Source organism: Dendropsophus ebraccatus, chromosome 1, assembly GCF_027789765.1.
Source record: "Dendropsophus ebraccatus isolate aDenEbr1 chromosome 1, aDenEbr1.pat, whole genome shotgun sequence".
NCBI lineage: Eukaryota > Metazoa > Chordata > Amphibia > Anura > Hylidae > Dendropsophus > Dendropsophus ebraccatus.
Window position 1 is genome coordinate 204,907,834 of NC_091454.1, and position 16,469 is coordinate 204,924,302.

The window sequence follows — 16,469 nt, forward strand, 5'->3', positions numbered from 1 at the left end:
ATTTACTTGGTTACTCAAAAAAGATTGTGTATTATAATTAGGTCACCTTTACTTTTGTTCCCCAAGGGTTTATACGATTCCAGAGTAGCCACCAGCCAGACAGACTGTCCCCATAATTATACGTATTCCATTCTTCATGCTGACCAACATCAACTGCAAGGACTGTACGTGCCCCCATAGAACGAGCCACATCCGCTAGGATCAGAACAAGCAAGAAGGTGAAAGAAGGGAAAAGGCTTAAAAGAGACCAAATTCTCACTATCTCTCACACCCTTCTTACCTGGAAGATTGTTGACATAGCATCCATCCAATAAAAGGTGATCATCTACTGGGTCGCACAGAGGAGGAAGATAAGGCATATAGGAGGTAGTTGCTCGTACATAGCGCCAAAGTACGCCTACAGAAAGATGATTGCATTTCTTGTGATTTCTATCAATCATAAGCAAAGCATGTAATAATCTCATCTCATACCTTCTCGGTGAACCCTCATTGAAGAAGAACTGATATCTGTTGTAATGCAGAAATATGGCAGCCACAGGTCCTAGGAAACAAATATGTGAGAGTCCAAACACCAAAAAAGTCTAACTAGTCCAATCAAAGCCACACATTCTTTACTTGGATTTGCCTCTGTCCGAAAAGGTGAATCAAGGCTGTGTTGAACACAGATCCTGATAGCAAGGAGGTGATAGGGTAGGTGAGATCCAGGGCTGTCCTTAGCAGAGATGATATCATCTGGTGGAAAAAGGGAACAATGAGTTAATATAAATTTGTTAAAGGTGTGTATTTCAGATGAGCATATCCTACTCATGTACACGTTAAAGCCACAGCAAATTTTTTACCTGTGCCCAATTGCTGACTCTCTCTTTAGTTTTATTGGCGTTAAGTTCTTCAGCATATACACCACCAACCAAGGCCCCCATGGAGGTTCCCCCAACCATATCCACAGGAATTCCTGCCTCTTCCAATGCCTTAATGATTCCTACATGAGCGAACCCTCTGTACACAAGAGTAACAAAGGATATTTACAAACCAAACTCTATAAAGCACTCTCCCAAAAATCCTCAACAAGTTTTGTTTTGATGACTTCCGCAATATTGCAGAGATGACAGAAAACCTCTTCCCTAAACATGACCTAAATGGGTTCCTTGAGGATTAGATTGCAGAAACACATATAAAGCAATAAAAAAAAAATAAAACCTAGACAGATTCCACTAACCTGGCTCCACCACCACCTAGTACTAAAGCAATGGCATTTCCTGTTAGAGTTCGAGCAAGTCGAGAGAAGTCACTATGACAGTCAACTTCTTTCTTCAGGATTTTGGAGTAGAATTCCAGCTGATAAAAAGAAAGTTAGGTGGGTTAAAGTTGAAAGTTCCACAGGATAAAGGATAACAGGCGGATCAGTAGGGTCTGACCACTGGGATCCAAGTTTAGTCCTTAAGAATGTTCAGCAGCCCTATAGAGGATGAATGGAGCACTATCCATATACACACAATGCCCTCTATTAATTCCAAGGACAATTATGTCCCCATTCTATGGATCAGTCTAAGTCAGGGGTGGGGAACCTTTTCCATGTCGAGGGCCGGTCGGGCATTTATAAAATCATTCGAGGGCCGCATACCGTGCGCGGCAGTTAGTAGCGGGGGTTTGCAGCACCCAGGGCAAGGCAAAGTATTGTTCGCCTAGTGCCCCTGCTATTGTAGTTAACCCCCAGCCATGTCCCTGGTAGCCTAGTTAACCCCCCCAGCCATGCCCCTGGTAGCCTAGTTAACCCCCATCAGGCATGTCCCTGGTAGCCTAGTTAACCCCCATCAGTCATGCCCCTGGTAGCCTAGTTAACCCCCATCAGTCATGTCCCTGGTGGACTAGTTAACCCCCATCAGTCATGTCCCTGGTAGCCTAGTTAACCCGCATCAGTCTTGTCCCTGGTGGACTAGTTAACCCCCATCAGGCATGTCCCTGGTAGCCTAGTTAACCCCCATCAGGCATGTCCCTGGTAGCCTAGTTAACCCCCATCAGGCATGTCCCTGGTAGCCTAATTAACCCCCATTAGTCATGTCCCTGGTGGCCTAGTTAACCCCCAACAGTCATGTCCCTGGTGGCCTAGCTAACCCCCATCAGGCCTGTCCCTGGTGGACCAGTTAACCCCCATCAGGCATGTCCCTGGTAGCCTAGTTAACCCACATCAGTCATGTCCCTGGTAGCCTAGTTAATCCCTCAGTCATGTCCCTGGTAGCCTAGTTAACCCCCCATCAGGCATGTCCCTGGTAGCCTAGTTAACCCCCCATCAGGCCTGTCCCTGGTGGCCTAGTTAACCCCCATTAGTCATGTCCCTGGTGGCCTAGTTAACCCCCAACAGTCATGTCCCTGGTGGCCTAGTTAACCCCCAACAGTCATGTCCCCTGGTAGCCTAGTTAACCCCCAACAGTCATGTCCCTGGTAGCCTAGTTAACTCCCAACAGTCATGTCCCTGGTGGACCAGTTAACCCCCAACAGTCATATGCCTGGTGGACCAGTTAACCCCCAACAGTCATATGCCTGGTGGACCAGTTAACCCCCAACAGTCATGTCCCTGGTGGCCTAGTTATCCCCCCCCCCAACAGTCATGTCCCTGGTGGCCTAGTTATCCCCCCCCCCCAACAGTCATGTCCCTGGTGGACCAGTTAACCCCCAACAGTCATATGCCTGGTGGACCAGTAAACACCCAACAGTCATGTCCCTGGTGGATCAGTTAACCCCCAACAGTCTTGTCCCTAGTAGCCTAGTTATCCCCCCCCATCACTCATGTCCCTGGTGGACTAGTCAACCCCCATCAGTCATGTCCCTGGTAGCCTAGTTATCCCCCCCCCCCATCAGTCATGTCCCTGGTAGCCTAGTTATCCCCCCCCCCGCATCAGTCATGTCCCTGGTAGCCTAGTTATCCCCCCCCCCATCAGTCATGTCCCTGGTAGCCTAGTTATCCCCCCCCCATCAGTCATGTCCCTGGTAGCCTAGTTATCCCCCCCCCCATCAGTCATGTCCCTGGTAGCCTAGTTATCCCCCCCCCATCAGTCATGTCCCTGGTAGCCTAGTTATCCCCCCCCCATCAGTCATGTCCCTGGTAGCCTAGTTATCCCCCCCCCCATCAGGCATGTCCCTGGTAGCCTAGTTATCCCCCCCCCCCCATCAGGCATGTCCCTGGTAGCCTAGTTATCCCCCCCCCATCAGGCATGTCCCTGGTAGCCTAGTTATCCCCCCCCCCCCCATCAGTCATGTCCCTGGTAGCCTAGTTATCCCCCCCCCATCAGGCATGTCCCTGGTAGCCTATTTAACCCCCAAATAAAAAAAAAATAAACATCCCTCTCACCTTACCTCCGCTCCCACGCTGTCCAGGTCCTCTTCTCTCCCAGGTCCTCTGTGCCGGTCTTCTCCTGCAGGCGGCGCGCGATGAAATGACGTCATCGCGCGCGGCCCGCAGGAGACTGAAGACACGCGCCGCTTTGGAGGAGGAAGGAGCCGACACAGACAGCACGGCAGCTGTCACAGAGGATGCTGTGTGCGCCGGCTCCTTCCTCCTCCAAAGCAGCGCGTGTCACAGGGGAGCCGCGGGCCGCGGGCCGCATCGGGAGGTCTCAGGGGCCGGATGCGGCCCGCGGGCCGGAGGTTCCCCACCCCTGGTCTAAGTGGTCTGACCCCACCTGTAGATGGGATAACGCAATAAGATGGGTATACCCCTTTAAGGACTCTGAACCTCAGTAGCATAATATTGAAGTACAACATGAAGTACCCCAAGTACAAAAACTCATCTCTTTAAGTGTCTTCTACAACCAGTAGTATTAGGAGTAAGAAAGGAGGATGGTACCTGGCTGAATAATTCTATACGTGGCTCCCACAAGTCTGTAGTACAAACAAGAAATAGTGAAGGAAAAAGGACTATTGTGGTGAGCCCAGCATATTATACAAAAAGCAACTTTATTAGATGATCATAAAGTGCAGAGTACATAGAAAGTGCAATTATTCCATAAGTGTGCAATAGAGGTGTGAATGAGTTATTAAAAAAGCTAGGGTGCTGTCGGGTAAGGTGACCCTGTTATACCCTACCTATACTAGTTGAGGGACCGCTGGGTAAGTATACTAGTTGAGGGACCGCTGGGTAAGGCGTCCCTCCTCCAGACGGTTTCTGGCCCTGCACTGATCCGTCATATAGAGGTATGTAGGCTGTCAAGGAAGTAATTATGTCAGATCGATGGCTTTAGTAAAATAGGCACCGATCGGTTGTGCAGTAAGGGGATTTAGGAGACTAGGATGGTGTCTCAGGTCAGTACATGGCAATAATGACTCATAAAATTCGTATATGCTATTGTATGTGCTATCTACAATTCCTGTGATATTAGGAGTGTGTAGCAAGTTTTCACTTCTTCCAGTTACTCCAAGTAACTCATTCACACCTCTATTGCACACTTATGGAATAATTGCACTCTCTTTGTACTCTGCACTTTATGATCATCTAATAAAGTTGCTTTTTGTATAATATGCTGGGCTCACCACAATAGTCCTTTTTCCTTCACTATTTCTAGAACCAGTAGTAGTAAGATCTATGGAGGTTCAGCTCTACTATCTTTATACTATCTACTTTTATAGTTACCATTTTATGTGGTGGTCTCTTTGTGAACAACCTCTTTGGACCTCGAATATGAAAATGTCCTGAGACCCAGGTCCTCAGTTTCAGCCATTCTACCGTTCCAGAAGGAGAAGGACCATCCATCCGGTGGAGGAGAACAAGTTGTTTGAGGGCCCTAACAGGTGAATTCTCAAGGAACTTTTCTAGCTGGAGAGCAACAATAAAATCGAGACTTAAACAGAATTAGGAATAGGGGGGGGGGGAATATGGAATAGAGCAAGCTCAAAATCCAAGTCTTCCCAGTTATGCAATGGTACAAGCAGAATAAAACTTGACCTCAAGGGGAAATGATTTGTCAAAGAAACACATTTGTCTCTATGGATTTTATGAAGAACATAAACTATAAAACCATCTCACCTCGCCCAGTGTTGGCTCTTCTTCTCCCAGTCCCACCAGTAGAACACAGTCGGCCTGGCGGATACAGCGTATGGTCCATGGTGTGAGGGAAAACTCGGTTTGGTATAGGACAATACGGTGAAGGTCTTCCTGCTGGGCGAGCCAGGTTGACAATTGACATTCATGGGTGCTGCAGAAAAGATAGCACAGCAGATGTATCCAAACAGGTATCTCAGTTTTGCCCCATCACCATGCCAACATCCACAGAAGTGTTTTACACCAATAAGCCAGCCTCATATATATATATGCAGTGCTGTAAGCCAAGCTGGCCATTGCATGGAAAGCAGCCTGACAAACCTTTCTAAGGCATAACCTCCAAGCCGCGCCCTGATGATGTCACTGGTAAGAACAAGAGTTGGTCCTGTAAGAGGCAGATTGTTAGTGTAGTAACCCATACCACTATTGTTTGGGAGGGTAACCCGATAAACCACTTCTTGCCCTGCCAGGAGTCTTACCTATGGCGTTCATTGCATGCCTGAGCTCCAAGGTAAATGCAGTAAGGGGGACATTGTTGCTGCAGGGTAAAACGCATACAGTACAGAGATTGTTGGCAACGTTACTGGGGTCTAAGAATGAAAGAGAAAGGAGGATAAAGGGGTTATATCTTACTGTATGTCTGCTTTTATGGACCCCCAACCTTTTAATTTCTGTACCTGCCCTTAAGACTCATGTATCTTTCATATCTATGATCCCCTAGACACAGGCACCAATATCTGATCAGTGGGGGCTGACCCCCGATACCCGTGCAGGATCAGATCAGATATTGATGGCCAGTAATGAGAAGAGGTCCCCTAGGACCCCAAGTGAACTTCAAGAGGACATTTTCTTACCAATGAAAAATAAGTCTTACCAGTGAGATCACCTTGTGGTTGCTGGAGATTTCCAAGGATTTTGTGGCTTAAAATATGAATGAGCCTGGTCACCACCTGTAGAAATGATTCACAAAATATATGAAAATACTTTCTGATAATCAGATGTGCAGCACTTTCCAAAGAAGTGAAGTTTGAACTGTGGCCCATTTAGTTATAATGACTCTTCTGCCCCCATATAACACTAATGTTCCCTGCTGTACCCTTGGACTTATCAAGAGGCACATGCCTCTTCATAAATTCAGCATGGTGGAGGCTGAAGGCTCAAAAATCTATGCGCATAGATTTGTAGCCTGTTTTTTAATTAATCCAAGTGAAGGTATTGATATATTTGGCACACATGGGGGACATGCCTCCCCACATGCAATACTGTGCCCATGCCCCCTATGCCCATATGGTGCACGTGGCGCCAACAAAAATTAGCACAATTTTTGCGCAAGTAGGGTCTGTGCACAAAGATTTTCACATTTTTCCCCATTTGCGCTAGGCACAGAGCTTGGTAAAAGTGCTTCATCCCTTTTGGAGGAGACAATGGTTGGTCTAAAATAAGATAGCTTTTCTTCATTCTCCACAAAATAACAGTAGCAGCACTGCAAGCCATTCAAAGTGGTTTCCCCCACTAATCATTATGTCTTTTTACCCCTGGTGATCATAAACAATGTTTTGCCTTTATGTTATGCACTGTCCTTAAACAGTAGGTCATGACCAGCTTAACATTCCTAAGTATCCAATTCTTTATGGACACCACTGAAGATAACAGAAGGTCCATGAAAGTAACTTCTATCATGTTAGTACCTGCGGATATCTTCTTTTGATAAAAGACAATGCCCCATCTGGCAGTTTTGCTAATTCAGAATCTCGCACTGCATGGACTGATGTCGCTCTTGGTCGATGGGTTAAAGCCTCAACCTAAAATAATAGATGAGAGGATAGAAACACATGAAGAAAGAAGAGTTTGTTTATACAGAGTGGTTTCCAATAGCTGACGCTCATTGTCTCTTGTTTTTTTCATCCTGGTGTCTTACCATACCAATCAGCTCCCCTCGGCCATGTTCCCCCACTACACATTTCTTCCCATCTGGGTGCTGGATCACTGAGCGGAGTCGACCATTCAAGGCAATATATGTACAGTCTGAAGGATCCCCCTTCCTGTAGGAAACAAGAAAACAAGAGAAAAGAATGATAAAAATAAAGGTAAAGTGAGAAACTAACACAGTGGCATACCTACCACAAAAGGAGCAACTTAACTATGTAGGCTAGCAGGCAATGGTGGACATTATTTTATGTATACAGTACATAAAACTCTATCAGTATTCTCACCTGTACAGCTCTTTACCAGCCTCCACCCCAATCCAATCAATGGCGAAATCCACCTGTCTCACAAACGGTGAAACACGCCGAGCAACAGAATGTGCCACCGAGAGAAGAACATGGGGATGAGAACGGAGGATCCTGGAACATAGACAGAGATACATGGAACAAACTGTTCAAATCCTATACAGTGCACACAAGCCCAGTACTACTATTATAAATTTGAATTGACAAAATTTTTAGGGCCCTATTCCACCGGACGATTATCGTTCAGATTACCATTAAATCGTTCGAATCTAAACGATAATCGTTTGGTTGAAATGCAGTTAACGATTAACGACCGAACGAGAAATCGTTGATCGCTTTATAAGACCTGGACCTATTTTTATCGTTGCTCGTTCGCAAATCGTTCGCATTAAATAAAACGTCGTTTGCAGTAGAGTCGAACGTCTCCCAAGTTCACCTCTTTCTGGGTGAAAACTAGGTGAGCAAACCAGGTTCGGGTTCGAGTCGATCCGAACCCGAACGATCGGCATTTGATTAGCGGGGGCTGCTGAACTTGGATAAAGCTGTAAGGTTGTCTGGAAAACATGGATACAGCCAATGACTATATCCATGTTTTCCACATAGCCTTAGGGCTTTATCCAACTTCAGCAGCCACCGCTAATCAAATGCCGAACGTTCGGGTTCGGATGTACTCGATCATGCTCCAGGTTCGCTCATCTCTAGTGAAAACCAATTACTGTTAAAAGTAGAAGTCCACCCCCCTTCACCCAGGAGGATGTAACTTTTCAGTCAGTCTGGTTCTAGTCAGAGAAGTGTAAGTAGGTGTCTGTCACCTGAGCAGACTACAGTTAGTTTTGTTAGACCTTAGACCCTGTCTTAGGACTAGACAGTTTCCTGCAAATCTGCTAAAGCAAGTAAGAAGCTACAGCATTATGCCCCAGTTCCTGATTGAGAGTGGATCAATAATAATAATAAATAATAATAAATTTATTTGTATAGCGCCAACAGATTCCGCAGCACTTTTTTTTTCTATGCATATAGTACAGAGGTACATAATACACAGTTAAATTAGAATAAATAAAGTGCATAAGTGCTTTATTTATCCATGGTCCAGCCATTGTACATAGTTAGAAATACAGGATGAGACAGTAACAGCGCCAAAATCTGATTGCAAGTAAACATATAAAGTGCAGGAACCGTCAGATATAGAGCAAGGGAAACAACAGAAGGGGGAAACAAGTTTAGGGAACGTTATAGGCGAGCCTGAAGAGATGAGTGTTCAGGGCACGCTTAAAACTGTGGGTATTGGGTATGAGTCTGATGTGTTTGGGTAGGGAGTTCCAGAGAACTGGTGCAGCACGAGAGAAGTCTTGGAGGCGGGAATGAGAAGTTCTGATAATGGAAGATGTTAAGGTTAGATCATTTGCAGAGCGCAGAGCACGGGAAGGATGATAGGTGGAGATGAGGGAGAAGATGTATGGAGGGGCAGAGTTGTGGAGAGCTTTATGGGTGAGGTTGAGGAGCTTGAAGTGGATTCTGGATTTAATGGGTAACCAGTGCAGTGACTGGCACAGAGGGGGGACGTCGGTATAGCGGCTGGAGAGGAAGATGAGTCTAGCTGCTGCGTTCAGGATTGACTGGAGAGGGGAGAGCTTAGAGAAGGGAAGACCGATTAGTAGGGAGTTACAGTAGTCAAGACGGGAATGGATCAGGGCGACAGTCAGAGTCTGAGCGGGGTCAGTGGTGAGAAATGGGCGGATTCTGGAGATGTTTTTGAGATGAAGATGACAGGAGTGTGCAAGAGCTTGGATATAGGAAGTGAAGGATAGATCAGAGTCTAGCATAACCCCCAGACATCGAGCCTGGTGCACAGGAGTTATGCTAGTACCTCAGACTGAGAGGGAGATGTCGGGTTTAGGATGGTTAGAGGGAGGGAATACAAGAAGTTCAGTTTTAGAGAGATTAAGTTTGAGAAACAGAGAGGTCATAGTGTTAGAGAGAGCAGATAGACAGTCACTAGTATTTTGCAGGAAGGCAGGGGAGATGTCACGGGAGGAGGTGTATAGCTGGGTGTCATCAGCATAAAGGTGGTATTGGAAACCAAACCTGCTGATGGTCTGTCCGATGGGGGCTGTATAGAGGGAGAAGAGGAGGGGACCCAGGACTGACCCCTGGGGAACCCCAACAGAGAGAGGTAAGGGAGAAGAAGTAGAGCCAGAGAAGGATACGCTGAAGGAGCGCTCAGAGAGGTAGGAAGAGAACCAAGAGAGAACAGAGTCCTTAAGGCCAAGAGAGCTGAGCATGAAGAGGAGAAGCTGGTGGTCCACGGTGTCAAACGCTGCTGAGAGATCCAGCAGAATCAGCAAGGAGTAGTTTCCTTGTGACTTGACCTTCAGGAAGTCGTTTGACACCTTGGTAAAAGCAGTTTCAGTGGAGTGAAGGAATCGGAAGCCAGACTGTAGAGGGTCAAGAAGAGAATTATCAGAGAGATAGCGGGTTAGGCGAGAATAGACAAGATGTTCCAGGAGTTTAGAGATGAAGGGGAGATTGGAGACAGGTCGATAGTTGGCTGCACAGGATGGATCTAGAGATGTTTTTTTCAGCAGTGGGGTTATTACAGAGTGTTTGAATGAGGAGGGAAAGATACCAGAGGAGAGGGAGAGGTTGAATATTTTAGTGAGGTGAGTAGTGACAGCGGGAGAGAGGAACTGGAGGAGGTGTGAGGGAATAGGGTCACTAGGGCAGGTAGTGGGACGAGAGGAGGAGAGGAGCTTGGAGACTTCTTCCTCTGTCACTGGATCAAAAGCTGAGAGCGACGAGGGAGTGGGAGAGGGAAGGGGACCTATGGGAGAAGTAATAGGAGCTATGGGACTTTGGGGCTGGGAGGTGAAATTGGAGCAGAGAGTGTCAATTTTGGTTTTGAAGTAGGAGGCCAAATCTTCATCGCAGAGGTCAGTGATAGGTGTCTGAACTTTGGGCTTAAGAAGAGAGTTAAAGGTGTTGAAGAGGAGTTTTGGATTGTTTGACAGTGAAGAGATGAGGGAGGTGAAATCACAGAGAGAGATGTCTTTTTCTCTTCAGGCTTCTGAATCCAATCCACTCAAGTCTGGGGTACCTGTGGAAAGGTCAAGCCCACAGTGAGGAGGAGATTTTACCTCCTGGTGCCCCTGAACCTGATCCAGTACCAATCACCCTGCTTCAAGCAGGTTATCCTATAACCTGTTCCATTAGCTACCTTTGACACAGATCAGATCTGGGCCACATACACGGTGGTCACGGCATAATGTGCAATCAGGAGGTTTAGCGCAAGACTGGCTACAGTCCACTCTGAGAGCTACAGAAAACTGGCAATTCACTTCGCCTAACTTTGGTCAACATCAGTTGAAGATAATGAGTAAGTGATTAGTAACTACACGTCCCAACTATCTTTTCTGCATATGCCCTTCATGTAGGATTCTTTACATAACTGTTATTATTTTATATTAATACATTGCTTTAATAAAGCTATATTACTTCGTAATATAACTTAATAAAAATAAACACATTGTTTCTTTTATTACTACTCCATTAGGTGGCAGCAGTAAGGGGTGAAAATGAAAAAAAAAAGTCACCATAAATTAAAAAAAACAAAAAAAAACAAATGATGACTCCACTTTAAATGTTCAAAAAGCATACAGAAACTGTAAAACTGCAGGAAACTGTGACCACATCTTTACTGTCCACCATACGTCTTGTACTTTCCAGCCTATGTTCTCACCAGTTTTTGCCTATATTGCTATTCAGTAAAGATATAGTTGTTTGGTGGATTCCTAGTGTTAGACATCCTAGACAACATTCCTAGTGAGAAAAAGTAAGGATTACGCTAGGGGCATTGGGCTAGCAGCACCCCATACAGAGCACTACTGCACCCAGCTACCCCTTCTGGTTAACATACATATGTATAGTTATAAAGAGTAAAACTAATAATTATATAAAAAAATTACCATTAATAGACACATGACATAGAAAAAGCATATGAGATGACCAAGAAACTAACTGGTAAAAGCAGTCCCTGCTCAGGCATAGGTAGGCTGTGTCCTGGACGGCTCTAATCGTGAAGATCAGAGGTTCTCCGGTAAGAACAGTCAGCTGTCCAATCATCTCCCCGGGTGACGTCACGAAGATACAAGAGTCCTCTTGGCCTGTGAGTCCTTGATAAATATGGAGACGACCTGAGAGAACATAGTGGAGCCCAACATCCTGAGAGGAAGAAAGAAAATGTTAAATTATCTAAGACATTAGGGATGTTCAGATATCGGCTACAAGCAAACGGACATGTAAAGACATGAATAGGAAAAAATTCATCATAATAATGCAGAAACCGGCAGACATCTTTGTCCAAAACTTACCTGGTCTCCTTTCCGTGCAATAATGGTCTCGGCCTTTGCATGATGAAGAGAAACCTTGTTTTCCAGTAAAGAAATATCCTGTAAAACAGGACATCAGGGGGAAATCTGAGTAATCTATGGGTGTGCTTCAATTGTGGGCCATGAAAAGCACCAGTTACCCCTGGGAGCACCTCTGAATGCCCTGGGGGCTTGTGACCACCATGAACCTTATTATTAATTGGATAGGAGGAGTTTTTACTCACCGTAAACTCTCTTTCTCGTAGTCTTCATTGGGGGACACAGACACCATGGGGTATAGGCTGCTGTCACTAGGAGGCTGACACTAAGAAAAAATAAAACAAGTCGGCCCCTCCCAGCAGGCTATACCCGCCCACTGGCACTGAGCTAATCCAGTAGTGAAAAGCAGTAGGAGGAGCCGAAGGAAAAAGGAAAAAAAACAAAGTCCACCTCAAGGTCTGAAAACACAGGCCAAACGGCAACAACAACACAGACAACAAGGGGTGGGTGCTGTGTCCCCCAATGAAGACTACGAGAAAGAGAGTTTACGGTGAGTAAAAACTCCTCCTTTCTCGGGCGTCTTATTGGGGGACACAGACACCATGGGACGTCCCAAAGCAGTCCCTTGGGAGGGAAAGAGCAGAGAAGAACTTAAGGGGAAGAAGCCACCGCTGCCTGCAAGACCAAGCGGCCCAAGCTCGCATCAGCCGATGCAAAGGTGTCCACCCGGTAAAATTTCGAGAAGGTATGCAGAGACTTCCAGGTGGCGGCCTTACACACCTGAAGGGCCGAAGCCCCATGCCGGATAGCCCAGGAAGCTCCGACCGACCGAGTGGAGTGAGCCGAGACTCCGAAAGGAGGAGCCTTCCCCTTACCACTGTAAGCTCGAGAGATAGCAGAACGAATCCAGCGGGCAAGGGTCGCCTTGGACGCCGCCGATCCCTTGCGAGGACCCTCAGGGATGATGAAAAGGGAGTCAGAAGTGCGAAACGATTTTGTCCGCGCAAGGTAGATGCGCAAGGCGCGAACCACGTCTAAGTGGTGGAGCGCCCGCTCCCTCGGATGAGAGGGGGCGGGACAGAAGGAGGGGAGGATAATATCCTCATTGAGGTGAAAAGGCGACACGACCTTGGGCTGGAATGAGGCCACAGGCCGCATCACCACCTTGTCTTGATGAAAAACCAGGAAGGGAGGGCGGCAAGAAAGAGCGGCCAACTCCGATACTCGTCGAATCGACGTGATGGCCACCAGGAAGACCACCTTGAAGGAGAGAATAGACAGGGGCACGTCCCTGAGGGGTTCAAATGGAGAAGACTGCAAAGCATCCAAAACCAGGTTTAGGTCCCAGGAGGTAATTGGACGACGATAAGGGGGGGCAAGATGTGCCACCCCCTGAAGGAAGGTCTTCACCTGAGAGATCGAAGCCAAGGGTCTCTGGAAAAAAACAGAAAGCGCGGAAACCTGACCCTTAAGGGAACTAAGGGATAAGCCTGACTCCAGTCCTGCCTGGAGGAAGGCGAGGAGCCGGGCCACCGAAAAGGAAAGCGGGTGCGCCGCGCAGGCCTCGCAATGACGGAGGTAGGCCTTCCAACAGCGATAGTAAATCCTGGCAGAAGACGACTTCCGCGCCCCGATCATCGTCCTGACGACCGCGTCCGAGAAACCCCGGGATTTTAGGACCCAGGTTTCAACAGCCACGCCGTCAAACGAAGCGACGCGAAATGCGGGTGGCAGATCGGGCCTTGACTTAGAAGATCCGGACGGTCGGGCAGACGCCAGGGGGCGTCGACGGCGAGGTTCACTAGATCCGCGTACCAGGCGCGGCGAGGCCAGTCCGGAGCCACCAAGATGATTGGAACCCCTTCCGCCTTGATTTTTCTCAGGACCCGTGGAAGGAGCGGGAGGGGAGGGAAAATGTAAGGCATGCGGAACTGCCGCCAAGGAATCACCAGAGCGTCTGACGCCAGAGCCTGAGGGTCCCGCGTCCGACAGACAAACTTCGGCAGACGTCGGTTGATCCGGGATGCCATCAGATCCACGTCGGGCGTTCCCCATCTGAGACAGATCTGGGAGAACACCTCGGGGTGCAGGGTCCATTCCCCTGGGTCCACACGTGCGCGGCTTAGGTAGTCGGCCATCCAATTGTCCACCCCCGGAATGTGGACAGCCGACAGGGCCAACACGTTTACCTCTGCCCAGGAGAGGATCAGCGCCACTTCCGCCATGGCGGCCCTGCTGCGGGTGCCGCCCTGATGATTCACGTACGCCACCGCGGTGGCATTGTCTGTCTGTACACGAACGGGGAGACCTCGGAGCTGCGCCTGCCAGTGCAGGAGAGAGAGCCTGATGGCCCGTAGTTCGAGTATGTTTATAGGAAGCCGAGACTCCTGCGGCGACCAAGTCCCCTGCGCGGTGAGAGTGTGCCACACTCCTCCCCAGCCCTGCAGGCTGGCGTCGGTGGTCACTATCTGCCAGTGGATGGGCAGGAATGAGCGACCGATGGAGAGGCTCTGAGACTGGAGCCACCATTGGAGATCCCTCCGAAGACGAGCAGGGGGACTGACCCGGCGATCCAGGGAAGGAAGAGACCTGTCCCACTGCGCCAGAAGGAATAGCTGAAGGGGACGAGAGTGGAACTGCGCAAAAGGCACTGCCTCTATTGCGGCCACCATCCTCCCCAGCACCCTCATGCAGAATCGAATGGACACCGGGCGATGACTGCAAAGGGCTCGAACCCCGGAGCGAAGGGACGCCAGCTTGTCCTCCGGGAGAAAAACCCGAGCCTGAAGCGAGTCCAACCTCATCCCCAGAAACACAATGGACTGGGAGGGGGTCAAGGAAGACTTGGGTCGGTTGAGGAGCCACCCGAAACGAGAGAGAGTGTCCAACGTTATCCGGAGGCTTTCCAAATTCTGGTCCCGGGACGGGGCTTTGACCAGAATGTCGTCCAAGTAGGGTGTTACTGAAATCCCCCGGGACCGTAAAAGAGCCATGACAGCCGCCATGGTCTTTGTAAAGACACGAGGGGCCGTGGCCAGGCCGAAAGGTAGGGCCACGAACTGAAAGTGGTCCGATTCGATGGCGAAGCGAAGAAAACGCTGGTGGGAGGGAAAAATCGGAATATGGAGATACGCGTCCTGGATGTCCACCGAGGAGAGGAACTCTCCCGGCTCCAGGGACGCGATGACAGAACGCAGAGACTCCATCCGAAAATGAGATAGCCGGACGTGGCGGTTCAGTCGCTTGAGGTCCAAGATTGGACGCACCGAGCCGTCCTTCTTCGGAACTACAAAAAGGTTTGAATAGAAACCGCGGAACCGTTGGGAGGAAGGAACGGGGACGACAACTCTCTTGTTGAGGAGAGACTGGAGGGCCTGAGAGAACCCGGCCGCCAGAGAGGGAGACCGAGGCAGGCGAGAAGGGAAGAAACGGTCGCGAGGAATGGAGGAAAACTCTATCTTGTAGCCCCGAGAAACCACGGCCCGCACCCAGGCGTCCTCGACATGGGAGAGCCATGCCTCCTGGAAATGCAGGAGACGGCCGCCCACCAGCGGGGAGTCGCACGGGGGGAAACCTTCAGGAGGAGGCGGTCTTGGGAGCGCCTGACTTGAAGGGGGGCCGGGAGGAGTTCGACCTGGTTTGCCAGGAAGGACGGTTCCTGGGGAAACCAGTCCTCTTGTTTTGAGAGCCCGCGTTTTTAGTGGAGGGAGCAGGCGGGAGCGACCGAAAGGAGCGAAAGGAACCCGGCTTGCGTCGGGTATCCTGACGCTTCGGGCGCTGCTGGGGAAGACTGGTACTCTTACCTCCGGTAGCGTCAGAAATTATTTCGTCCAAGCGTTTCCCAAAAAGACGGGAACCTGCAAAAGGAAGACTGGTAAGAGACCTCTTAGAGGCCGGGTCAGCCCGCCACTCACGGAGCCATAGGGAACGACGTATGGCCACAATATTAGCTGAAGCGAAGGCTGAGCTGGCTGCGGAGTCTAAGGAAGCTAGACAGATATACTGGGCCGCATCCTGTATCTGCTGAGTAAGGTCAGCCAGGTCATCAGGGGGCGCCCCAGAAAGAAGACCGTCCCTCAGTTGTTTAGCCCACACCGATATCGCCTTGGAAACCCACGTGGAGGCAAAGGTGGGCAAAAGGGAGGATCCGGAGGCCTCGAAAGCCGACCTAGCCAAGGCTTCCACCCGTCTATCGGTGGAATCCTTGAAGGAAGCCACATTGTCAAGGGGAAGCGTAGTGGCCTTAGTCAAACGGGAAACTGGAGGATCCACAGAAGGGGGGGAGGACCAGAGAGACACAAGGTCCTGCGAAAACGGATACAAGGTGTCCAAGCGTTTGGGCTTGGCAAACTTTTTATCCGGGGACTTCCAGTTCTTGGTGAGTAAAGCGTCAAATTCCTTGTGGCTTGGAAAAGAGCTACGGACACGGAGGGCGCTCCTGTTGAAACAGACCTCCCCGGATGGAGGAGGATCCGCTGAATCCTTCAACTGGAAGGTATCACGGATGGCGGCCACGAGGTTATCCACCGTGGCAGACATGTGAGGATCCTCTGAGTCAGAGGCGGAAGCCCCCTCAGAATTCGACTGGTCTCCAGGAGAATGAGACCGTCTAGCTGGGGAGATGTGGGCAGGAGCCAGACTCGACCTAGGGGAGCCTGAAGACGACCGGGAAGAGGCCGCCCGAAGGCGTTTACGGGAATGACTCCGACCGGAGCGACTGGTGGAAGGGAGAGGGCGAGCCTGAGCTGCCGCGGAAGCGGATAGACGGTCGAGGGCGGCCGCGACCGACTGGGAAAGCTCAGCCATCTGAGAGACAGAATGACAGAGGGAACGCGCCCAAGC

At 49.3% G+C, this 16,469-nt stretch overlaps 1 protein-coding gene across 3 annotated transcripts in view; it reads right to left on the minus strand.

The window, feature by feature from the left end:
- Positions 1–16,469, minus strand: part of LOC138767662 (patatin-like phospholipase domain-containing protein 6) — a 36,353-nt gene that overhangs the window by 2,989 nt on the left and 16,895 nt on the right. For all 3 annotated transcript variants that reach the window (XM_069945325.1, XM_069945315.1, XM_069945333.1), the window contains 16 exons: positions 11,631–11,708; positions 11,279–11,481; positions 7,246–7,377; positions 6,951–7,074; positions 6,721–6,834; positions 5,907–5,982; positions 5,512–5,622; positions 5,354–5,417; positions 5,018–5,186; positions 4,625–4,807; positions 1,217–1,335; positions 840–996; positions 616–732; positions 472–541; positions 281–397; positions 47–195 (listed from right to left, as the gene is read on the minus strand). In XM_069945325.1, the coding sequence (XP_069801426.1) occupies positions 47–195; positions 281–397; positions 472–541; positions 616–732; positions 840–996; positions 1,217–1,335; positions 4,625–4,807; positions 5,018–5,186; positions 5,354–5,417; positions 5,512–5,622; positions 5,907–5,982; positions 6,721–6,834; positions 6,951–7,074; positions 7,246–7,377; positions 11,279–11,481; positions 11,631–11,708 (1,983 nt within the window). The remainder of the gene's footprint in view (positions 1–46; positions 196–280; positions 398–471; positions 542–615; positions 733–839; positions 997–1,216; positions 1,336–4,624; positions 4,808–5,017; positions 5,187–5,353; positions 5,418–5,511; positions 5,623–5,906; positions 5,983–6,720; positions 6,835–6,950; positions 7,075–7,245; positions 7,378–11,278; positions 11,482–11,630; positions 11,709–16,469) is intronic.